At 43.0% G+C, this 12,081-nt stretch overlaps 1 protein-coding gene across 1 annotated transcript in view; it reads left to right on the top strand.

Moving 5' to 3' along the window:
- The window catches only part of ANKRD29 (ankyrin repeat domain 29), a 67,216-nt gene that overhangs the window by 14,507 nt on the left and 40,628 nt on the right, over positions 1-12,081 (top strand). Inside the window, exon 4 of the mRNA XM_012558941.2 lies at positions 4,372-4,470. Coding sequence (XP_012414395.2) covers positions 4,372-4,470 — 99 coding nt within the window. The remainder of the gene's footprint in view (positions 1-4,371; positions 4,471-12,081) is intronic.

Raw genomic sequence — 12,081 nt, 5'->3', positions numbered from 1 at the left:
TCCAGTATACCCAGATGATGCCCAGCTGCCACCACTGACTGCTCTGACAGGAATCACAACAGAGGGTCCCATACAGAGCTGGAGAAAAATGTAGAACAAAATTCTAACTCACAAAAAAGACCAGATTTACTGGCTTGGCAAAGACTGGAGAAACCCTGAGAGGTATGGCTCCCTGACCCCCTTTTAGCTTAGTAATGAAGTCACTCCCGAGGTTCACCCTTCAGCCAAAGATTAGACAGGCCCATAGAACAAAACAAGACTGATGGGACCAACAGCCTAGGGACAAGGACTAGAAGGCAGGAGGGGACAGGAAAGCTGGTAATAGGGAACCCGAGGTTGAGAAGGGAGAGTGTTGACATGTTGTTGGGTTGTTAACCAATGTCGTAAAACAATATGTGTACTAACTTTAACGAGAAACTGTTTTGTAAACCTTCCAGCTAAAGTACAATAAAAAAAAAAAAACTGCCTCACCCCCACTGACCACTTGGTTGATGCTTTTCCCTTTCACTCCTTTTCAGACACCCTTGGGTCTTTCTCCTGACTTCCTAGGGTCACCCTGCTGTACCACGTCCATCCTGCCCCCAGACAACACCCCATACAATCAGCCTTCTCAGCACCTTTCCCCATCAAAAGGCGTCTGTCTTTCCTCTTTCCCTCAGAGCTCACACTCTCCATCTACTGGGTGACTAGTAGCTATTTTGATCCAAAAATTTGCTTTTTTGAACATACACAAGTATGTTTATAGGTCAGCCCTCCTTGTTTAAAAAAAATCATTTTATCAGGAGCGCTCTGGAGAGAATTCCTTAGCCCCGTGAAACCACTCTAAATGATGATAATTTCCGACATCTCATTTATTTTAAAGGGGCCTCTCAGGTTGGTGGTGTCTGAGGGGCAGGGAGATGTTTGGGAACAGTGCAACCCTTTGTTTCCCCTGAATTTCACTGTGTTCATATTTGCCTTCTCCATGTGCTGCCTGAACAGGGAGTTCAGGCTCCAGGCTGCTTTCTTGTGGAGGTAGTTGGTTTCCCAGGCCAGTATTGCCCTCGCTCATGGGGCCAAGGCCCCAGGATCCCCTAGAAAGCCTGTGAGAGCCATTACAATGCAACGATGGACCCAGTGGGCTCTCTTGGAAACTGTTCCTAACCTCAAGTATGACATATTCACACTTTTCCAACAAATGGCAGCAAATACTTTAGGCCTCTGAATGCCAGCGTTTTAATTTGCTAACATTCATGTTCAATTCCTAGATTCATGCTATTTTTGCACAATGTTTTTTACATTAGCTGCTGTTTTATACACCGCTGTTTTACATTTTTTGCTTAGCTCATCTCTAATGCAGTCCATCACTGGTCTATGCTGTTGACACACATCTACCACAAAGGTGTGCAATGGCAGGGTTCTTTTAGTCTTTTTAGATGTATTAATATATGTACTTCACTGTCTTGTTTGTTGTGGTTTTCACTACATTTATACCCATCATATCTGGTCAAAACCAGTTATTTTTTAAAAGATACACATACACGTATCAAGTATTAGAATTGACTGGGATAATAGGATAACATTAAAATGAAAACTGATTTTGAATTTTAATTTCCAGCAATGAAATAAATTAATCTTTGTTGCTGTTGTTAGGTGCCGTTGAGTCAGTTCCAACTCATAGTGACCCTGTGTACAACAGAACAAAACAATGCCAGGTCCTGCGCCATCCTACAGTCTTTGCTCTTTGAGCCCGTTGTTGCAGCCACTATGTCAGTCCATCTTGTTGAGGGTCCTCCTCTTGTTTGCTGACCCTCTACTTTACCAAGCGTAATGTCCTTCTCCAGGGACTGGTCCCTCCTGATAACATGTCCAAAATATGTGAGACAGGGTCTCGTCATCCTCGTTTCTAAGGAGCATTCTGGCTGTATTTCTTCCAACACAGACTTGTTCGTTTTTCTGGCAGTCCATAGTATATTCAGTATTCTTTGCCAACACCATAATTCAAGGGCTTCAAATCTTCATCTTCCTTATTCATTGTTTAGCTTTAGCATGTATATATGTTGTTGTTGTTAGGTGCTGTCAAGTCAGTTCCAACTCATAGCAACCCTATGTACAACAGAATGAAACACTGCAAATCCTGTACTATCCCCACAGTCATTGCTATGTATGAGCCCATTGTTGAAGCCACTGTGTCTGTCCATCTCCTTGAAGGTCTTCCTCTTTTTTGCTCACCTTCTACCAAGCATGATGTCCTTCTCCAGGGACTGGTCCCTCCTGATAACATGTCCAAAGTATGTGAGACATAGTCTCGCCATCCTTGCTTCTAAGGAGCATTGTGGCTGTACTTCTTCCAAGACAAATTTGTTCATTTTTCTGGTATATTCAGTATCCTTCGACAACACCATAATTCAAAGGCATCAGTTCTTCTTTGGTCTTCCTTATTCGTTGTTCAGCTTTCACGTGCATATGAGGCAATTGAAAACACCATGGCTTGGATCAGAAGCACCTTAGTCTTCCAGGTGATATCTTTGCTTTTTAACACTTTAAAGAGGTCTTTTGAAGCAGATTTGTGTCATCTGCTTATAGCAGGTTAATGAGCCTTCCTCCAATCCTGATACTGGGTCCTTAATCTTTAAAGAATTAAAATCAATCAAACTGATGAGTTTTGAATATAAAAGAAATATTTTTGTGTAGCTTAATGCAGCAACAGATACCGCTTCTTTATTCTTTCTCCTTTGCCCCAACCTCTGACTTTTTTGCAATTGGACATGATGTAGAATTGAAATACAGTCTACAAAGTACTTTTGTTATTTGCTTTGTTCATTTTTCTTTACTTTAAAACAAATGAGTCTGCTGTTTTTTAATCTTTTTAAAATATCCAAATTGAGTGCTTTGTATTTCCTCAGGTTTATGTTTAATTTTACTTCGAGAGTAGTGTGACCCATGATAAAAATTCTCACCTTTTATATAGCTTGTCTATTCAGATTGGCTTTAAAGCAAGGGTTCTCTTATCTGCTATCTAAATAAAATTTCTCACATTCAAGAGGAAGTTAGTAATACCAAGATTGCCACTCCAATACTGGAGAACACAGAGGAAGAAGTTCAATAGAATAATGGATGGTACAGTCTACATAGAGGTTTCACATTCAAAGGCCAAATATGGTCACATGGCATAGAAAAAATATCAGAGCACTACTGTGAAGTCATTAGCTTTTCTTGACTCTGCCTGTAGTCTTTTTATATATAGTAAATAAGACTTTCCCAAAACTAGCATTGCCGTTTGCAGAAGTCACCAAAAGCCAGATGATAACCTAACATTTACTGAACTATCATTATTTTAATATCTAACATGTACTGAACACTAGTTCATCTAACATTACTGTACTAAGCACATTGCCTGTATTATCTCATTTACTCATTTAACGAGGCAGATACTTTTATTATTCCCGCATTTTACAGATGAGGAGAATGAGATTTGAAAGGTTATGTAAAACTGCCACAGACGATACTGTGAGTAAGCATTCAACTATCCTGCCTTCCTACAAAATCCCCACAGGTGTAAATAACATAAACTTCTAAAATTCACTTATCACCCTATTCCTGGTGAGTCTCATATGCAAAACTGCATTTCTTGTTGTCCACTCCTGAAGAGTAGGCTGCTGGACATAGGTGGTGGGTAAGATCACAATTTAGAAGCCCTTGAAAATAACTGTAAACTACAAAAGTCCACTTTAATTAGAAGGGTCTGTCTCACATGCTGTGCCTCAAGTCCTTGAATCTTAAACCCGGAAGAGATCTTGGCAATCATCCAATCCCTCATTTCAAAGATGGAGTAAATGAGTCCCAGTCATTGGAAGCAACTTGCCCCAGGTTATACTGTTGGTTGATGCCAGAGGTAGACAGGCCCAAGGCTCCTGCCTCTTCACGCTTTAATCTCGTTTCATTGTAGTGCCTTTCATCTTCACCTGAACTATTTTGAAGACAAAGACTTCTAAATGCAGAAGACCAACCAGTACCGTCTGACACATTTTTTTGCATTAATAATAGTGTTTTGGCTCAGGAGTCATTTCATCTGAATCATAAAATGAAGTCATTACATCACTGCTGCCTTAACATGCAGTAACTCTGGTTCAGTTGGAGTGTATTTCTGAAGGTAACGGAAGTGAGTGAATTTTTAAATTGAAAATTCCAACCCCTGCAATTTGTCGCCTTGCTTTTTTTCCATCAAGTCTGCATTATACGATTATTCATGCGGTACTTGTATTACTGCAGGAAGATTGGAGCACAGATGTGTCCTAAGGGGGCTGACGTTGCTGCAGTCCTTGCCAGGAACCCTCTCTCAGACCTGAGGGCGGCCCGGCCTAACTCATCATCTCTTTCTCCTCCATCCAGCACGGCACCACACTCCTCATGGTCGCCTCCTACGCGGGTCACCTGAACTGTGTGAGGGAGCTGGTTCTACAGGGAGCAGACATCAATCTCCAGAGAGAGGTAGGTCAGCTCTGCACTCGGGTAAGAATTCCAGGGTGACAGACATGCAATTCTCATAATAGTGAGCTGGTGAGGAAAAACCAGTTGTGGTCGAATCAGTTCTGACTCATGGCAACTCCATGTGTGTCAGAGAAGAACTGTGCTCCACAGGGTTTTCAGTGGCTGATTTTTTTGGAAGTAGATGGCCAGGCCTTTCTTCTGAGGCACCTCTGGCTGGACTCAAACCTCCAACCTTTTGGTTAGCAGCTGAGCACATTCGCACCACCCAGGGACTCTGAATAAGTATGGAGGACAAGAGTAACCATTGCTTCATTCCTATGTGACATTAAAGCTTAGATTCAGGAGCTCATTATGCCTGAAATAAGACCCTGGAGCAGTCCATCAGTTATGTTTCAGTTAAGTGTATCTTGTCAGGCACGTGTCTCAGTCTGAGGTGATCAAACCTTTAATCACATTCTTAAACACACATGCATTTTGTGCCAAGCTAAAAGCAGTTCTTCTCTTGGGATGAGATGCTATAGAACTGATGGACTTTAGTATAGAGATCATTTTATTTTTAGAAGATCAAGTCACCAACCTATTCTTGATGGGCTCACTTGCTGGGACATCTCAACCATCCTCACCAAACCATATTTTCAAAGGACTTCTCTGACTGGCCATGTAAATTAAATAAGCTTCCCCCAAAAAGAGCTCAACTGCTAACCAAAAGGTTAGCAGTCTGAATACCAGCTACTCCTTGGAAACCCTATGGGGCAATTCTACTCTGTCCTATAGGGTCGCTATGAGTCAGAGTCGACTCGACAGCAGTGGGTTAAAAGAACCATGTGGGTGGACATTGGACTAAAATGTGAGCCTGTTCCCACACTCCACTCAAGGGCTGTCTCAGGGACTCCGTCTGGCCAGAGGATGCGTGGTTGGCCCAATGTAGAGGAGCAGTGGGAAGCAGGGGCATTTTAACACGCCCTTGGGATCAGATCTGGGGGCTGTGTATGTTTCTGACCTAGGGTCAGATCAAGGGCTTGCTAAGTTGACCATTATGGGGACACATCCTCAGAACATCCTTAGAGTGAATCTGCCCCCTCAGTTCACACTGACTTAGACCTGACATGGGTTATGGGACAGGTTCCAAACCAGACTGACTACTTGGTTTTCCTTAATCCAGCCTTACCCCAGGGGCCTGCCCCACAATCCTTTGAAAAAGGACAAGTCATAAACCAAATTTTCATTGAGTGAATACACTTCTCTCTTCTGGACTGCCACCCCTCAGTGGAGCAAATTAAGACATACCAAGCCTAAGGGCTGGGTCAGGAGTTCCAAAGGGCATCCTGCAATCCCTCCCATCACCCCTTCTGGGTGTCAGAGGCCTTGATGGTAGACCATGGCAGGGTGACATTTGACTGACAGAATTGGGAGTCTCGTTCTCCATAGCCCAGAGCAGCAAGTCTGATGTACTCAGAGAAGTAGTATGGAGAAACTATAGTAAATTCCATCAGATTTTCTCACAGACAGATTCTTCTGAGCAGTTGCCATAGCACTAGATCATTGTTTTAGGTAGTTTTCACATCAGCAGTTAATTTCTCTCTGGGAGAAAAATATTTGGACCCATTTAGAATTGTAATGGAAAATTACCCTAATTTTTTCCTCTCTCAGCTCTATACTCCATGTTTATTACAATTTTAAAGAAAAGTCAGATTTTCTCTAATAAAAACAATATGATCCAGATCTCCTTACTCAAAAAAACTCTATGTTGAAGGGCAGTTCCAACACATACAAAAATCTTTTAAGAACTGAGTAAAGCTGAGAGAAGAAAAGAAAGAAATATTGGTTTGATTTCCAGTCAGTCCCTGGTTTTTATGGTTTTATACTTATCTGTCTTTTTGGTTCCAATTGCTCAACTAATGTTCTTGGAGATGACAAACTTGTGCAATGAGCACAGTAGCCTTTGAGGACCTACCCAAAGTGAACCCAGCTTAGAGGTCACCTGTGTGGCTCAATGGTGATGCTATTATGTAAGTGCCCAGTGATCCCCTGAATTTCCAGAGACCATGCCAGTCTGGGGCAGTGGAGCTGCTGAGCCAAAGGGAGCCCCAACCTCACCTCACCTGTTTTGGAAGCTGAAAGGGAATTCCTTGCCATGCTTTGGACCTTACCCTTATAGCAGACTTCTACTGTGGTTCATTCTTAATCCATTTTGCAATATCGTAATATTTGTTTCCTGAAAAAGTACCTGCCGTTGCTTTCTTAGGTGGCTGTCTAGACACACAGAGCTTGCGAGTGAGACAAACTAGAAGCTCATGGTCCTGAGAAACCATTGCTTTAGAGAACCAACAGTATTGGCTGACTGTAGCTCACCCCTGTGGTGCAGTAGTTAAAAGATAGGCTGTTAACCAAAAGGTCGGCAGTTCGTATCCACCAGGCAGTCCTTGGAAGCCGTATGGGGCAGTTCTATTCTGTTTTGTAGGGTTGCTGTGAGTTGGAATCAGCTCCATGGCAGCAGGGTATAGCTCGCAAGCATAGGAACTGCAGGTGCAGTTGGTGTGAAGCCCAGTGTTTCATTAGTAAAGTACATGCATTTAAGATCTTCATTCACATTCCAAACTGAAGGCTAGCTCCTATTTTCTATAGATTTCTGCATTAATGTGCATAATGATTGATAGCGTATATACTACAGAATTGGCTCAAACTGTTGTAAATAATGTATCAAGAAAGCCTATTGAAAAACAAATCCATTCTCTTAATAAACAGCCTCTAGAAATGACCCGTACCAAAATCCATTGCTGTCGAGTTGATTCTGACTCATAGTGACCCTATAGGACAGAGTAGAACTGCCCCATAGGGTTTCCAAGGAGTGGCTGGTGGATTCGAACTGCTGACCTTTTGGTTAGCAGCCAAACTCTTAACCACTGCACCACCAGGGTTTCCCCTTGATAGTCTCTAAAATCTAATGTCTGTTAAGAAGATGAAAGTTTTACTATTCTAGCCAAGTTTCTTCATTCAGACCTGTTTACGTCCTGAGGTTTCTGGAACCCAGTGTCCTCCGCTGTAAGAAAGCAATGGGAGGGTGCTGTCCACTGTCTTCTGTGGGAGCCAAGGAGAAAATCACTCCTGCATTGAAGGCAGAAGGTCACGTCACATGTGCCTTCCTAGGGCAAGGTTGGTTGAGGCATGGCCTGCAATAGAGGATTTTTTTTGGGATGATGTTGTCACAGGTTCTGCCACAGCGGTCTGCCTATTGCTCTGTGTATTCATGTCCTGAGGCCGCTGTCACAAAGTACTACAACCTGGGTGACTTATAAGTACAGGAATTTATTGTCTCATCGTTGTGGAAGCTAGTATGAATTTGGGGTCATTGGTGGTTCAGTGGTAGAATTCTCGCCTTCTATGCGGGAGACCAATGTTCAGTTCCCAGCCAATGCATCTCACACATAGCCACCACCCCTCTGTCAGTAGAGGCTGACTTGTTACTATGATGCTGAACACGTTTCAGTGGAGCTTCCACTCTAAGACAGACTAGGAAGAAAGGCCTGGTGATCTACTTCTGAAAGTCAGCCAGTGAAAATTATACAGATTACAACAGTCCAGTCAGCGACCAATCACAGGGATGGCACAGGACCAGGAAGAGTTTCGTTCTATTGTACATGGGGCCGCCCTGAGTCAGATGCCCACTCCAAGGCAGCTAATAACAGTCTGAATTCAGGGTACTGGCAGAACTATGCTAGGTTCTAGGGGAAGATCCTTCCTTGCCTTTTCCAACTTCTGGTAGCCCCAGGCATTCCTTTGCTTGAGCCGCAGCATAACTCTGCTTCTCTTCTCTTTGTCTCTCTGTGTCTCTTCTCCTCTCCTGTAAGTACACTATTCAGACAGGATTAGGACCCATCCTGCTCCTTTACGACCTCATGTTAACTGATAACATCTTTGAAGACCCTATTGCCAAACAAGGTCATGTTCACAGATACTAGGAGTTAGGACTTCAAGATAACTTTTGGGGGGACATAATCCATAACACTCCCCATCCCCCCTCACACACACACATACACAACCTTAAGAACAAACTTTAGAGTGATCTTTAGTCCAGCTTCTCACGCCTGGGTGAGATCCTACCACCTTAACAGTTCCCGGAAGGCAGTGGGAAAAGGGTTTTCTCTTTACTGTGCCTGGGAAACTGTGGTGTTAGCTTCTTCTCAAGCTCAAAGAGCAGTAGTGAAGAGCATCTTTATACGAATAATATAAATTGCCCACAGAGTGGTATGGTGATTTTGTTCATATTACACTATAATTTGGGTACCAATCTTTTGAGTAGGTTTGTAAAAGAAGTGGGAAGAAATGATGCTAAGAATTGTGTCTCACAGACTTAATGGTTTGACTGAGACTGGAGGGACTCCTGAAGACATGGCCCCCGTACTCTCTCGTAGCCCAAAACTGAAACCATTCCTGAGGCCAACTCTTCAGACAAAGATTAGACTGGACTATAAGACATAAAATGATACTTGTGAAGAGTGTGCTTCTTAGCTCAAGTAGATGCATGAGACTAAATGGGCAGCCCCTATCTGGAGGTGGGATGAGAAGGCAGAAAGGGACAGGAGCTGGTTGAATGGAAATGGCAAATTCAAGGTGGAAAAGAGGAGTGTGCTGTCACAGTATAAGGAGAGCACCTAGGGTCACATAACAGTATGTGTATAAATTTTTGTATGAGAAACTGACTTGAATTGTAAACTTGCACTTAAAGCACAATTAAAAAAAAAAAGAATTGTGTCTCAATATCGTGATCAATTTAAAGTTTGGATTCGGGCCGCTGCTTGTTGCTATGTCTCTTTTCGAGAAATATTTTAAGCCCATTTTTACACTGGGCTCACAACTGGATATGATACGCAGATTACACAACCTTCCTTGCTGAAAACGAAGAGGACGTGAAGCACTTACTGATGAGGATCAGAGACCACAGCCTTCAGTAGGGATTATACGTCAACGTAAGGAAAACAAAAATCCTCACAACTGGACCAATAAGCAACGTCATGATAAGTGGAGAAAAGATTGAAGTTGTCAAGGATTTCATTCTACATGGATCCACAATCAGTGGCCATGGAAGCAGCAGTCAAGAAGTTAAACAACACATTGCATTGGGCAAATCTGCAAAAGTCCTCTTTAAAGTGTTAAAATGAAAAGATGTCACCTTGAAGACTAAGGTGTGCCTGAATCAAGCCATGGTGTTTTCAGTCGCCTCATATGTATATGAAAGCTGGACAGTGAATAAGGAAGACCAAACAAGAATCAATGCCTTTGAATTATGGTATTGGGGAAGAATATTGAATATGGACTTCCAGAAGAACGAACACAACTATCTTGGAAGAAGTACAGCCAGAATGCTCATTAGAAGCATGGATGGTGGGACTACATCTCACATACTTTTGGACATGTTGTCAGGAGGGACCAGTCCCTAGAGAAGAACATCATGGTTGATAGAGTAGAGGGTCAGTGAACAAGAGGAAGACCTCAATGAGATGGATTGACACAGTGGCTGCAGCCACGGGCCTAAGCATAACAACAATGGTGAGGATGGTGCAGGACCAGGCATTGTTTCGTTCTGTTGCGTGAACCGACTTGACAGCACCTAACAACAACAACACAATCGGAGAAGTTTATGGGAGATTTACTTAGACTGTTTCTTGTGATGGTAGCTTTCTACTCATAGGCACTTAACTTTATGCCCAGAATTCTTCCTTGTATTAATGAATGCTGGTGTCTCCCAAACACTATGCCAAGTATATTAATTTGCTGTGGCTGCTGTAACAAATGACCACAAACTGGGCGGCTTAAAACAACAGAAATTTGTTCTCTCATAGTTCTGGAGACCAGAAGTCTGAAATTAAAGTCTCAGCAGAGCCATAGTTCTTCTGGAGATTCCAGGGAAGAATCCATCCTTTGGCTCCTCCATCGTATGGTGGCTGTTGGCATTCCTTGACTTGTGGCCACATTACTCCAGTCTCTGCCTCTGTGGTCACATTTCCTCTTCCTCTTCTGTGTGTCAAATCTCCCTCTGCCTCATTCTTTTTTTTATTGTGCTTTAAGTGAAAGCTTACAATTCAAGTCAGTTTCTCATACAAAGATTTATACACACGTTGCTATATGTCTGAAGAGTTGGCCTCGGAAATTGTTTTAGTTGTTTTCCCTATACTGTGACAGCACACTCCTCCTTTCTACCCTGGATTTCCTGTATCCATTCAGCCAGCTCCGAACCATCTCTGCCTTCTCATCTCACCTGTGGACAGAAGATGTCCATTTAGTCTCATGTATCTACTTGAGCTAAGAAGCACATTCCTCACGAGTATCAGTTTATGTACTATAGTCCAGTCTAATCTTTGTCTGAAGAGTTTACCTCAGGAATGGTTTCAGCTCTGGGCCAGCAGAGAGTCTGGGGGCCATGTATTCCAGGGTCCCTCCAGTCACAGTCAAACTACTAAGTCTGGTCTTTTTACTAGAATTTGAGTTCTGCACCCTACTTTTCTCCTGCTCCATCAGGGACTCTCTGTTGTATTCCCTGTCAGGATGGTCATTGGTGGTAGCCGGGCACCATCCAGTTCTTCTGGTCTCAGGCTGATGGAGTCTCTGGTTTATGTGGCCCTTTCTGTCTCTTGGGCTAATATTTTCCTTGTGTCTTTGGTGTCCTTCATTCTCCTTTATTCCGGGTGGATTGGGACCAGTTGATGCATCTTAGATGACTGCTAGCTAGCTTTTAAGATCACAGACACCACTCACCAAAGTGGGATGCAGAACATTTTCTTAATAAACTTCGTTATGCCAGTTGACCTAGATGTCCCCTGAAGCATGGTCCCCAGACCCCCACCCCTGCTGCTCTGTCCCTCGAAGTGTTCGGTTGTATTCAGGAAACTTCTTAGCTTTTGGTTTAGTCCAGTTGTGCTGACTTCCCCTGTATTGTGTATTGTCCTTTCTTTCACCTAAGATAATTCTTGTCTACTGTCTAGTTAGTGAATACCCCTCTCTCTCCCTCCCCACCCTCATAACCACCAAAGAATGTTTTCTTCTGTATTTAAACCTTTTCTTGAGTTTTTATCATAGGGGTCTTATGCAATATTTGTCCTTCTGAGACTGACTAAATTCACTCAGCATAATGCCTTCCAGATTCCTCCACGTTATGTTTCATGGATTCATCACTGTTCTTTTTCTTGTTTGCAATCCAGAGCATGTTTATTCTTTTTTATTATTGTAATTACATTTCAAGTTAGTCTCCCATATGGAAGTTTTTTTTTTTTACATACATTGTTATGAGACTCCAACCGCTCACCCCATTCTGCGACAGCACACTCCTCCCCTCCGCTCCTGATTCCCCATGAACATTCAACCAGCTCCTAACTCTCTCTGCCTTCCCATCTCACCTCTGGACAGAAGCTGCCCCCTTGGTCTCTTATATCTGCTTGACTAAGAAGCACCTTCTTCACAAGTATCACTTTATGTCCCACAGTCCAGTCCAGTCCCTGTCTGAAGAGTTGTCCTTGGAAATTGTTTTAGTTCTGGGGTGATAGAGAGTCCAGGGGCCATGCTTTCCCGGGCACCTCCAGTCTCAGTCAGACCATTAAGTCTGGTCTTCTTACTAGA

The sequence above is a fragment of the Trichechus manatus genome, unplaced genomic scaffold (genome assembly GCF_000243295.1).
Source record: "Trichechus manatus latirostris isolate Lorelei unplaced genomic scaffold, TriManLat1.0 scaffold00199, whole genome shotgun sequence".
Classification (NCBI taxonomy): Eukaryota; Metazoa; Chordata; class Mammalia; order Sirenia; family Trichechidae; genus Trichechus; species Trichechus manatus.
The sequence above is the reverse complement of the archived record's forward strand: the minus strand, read 5'-3'. Positions and strand labels throughout refer to the sequence as shown.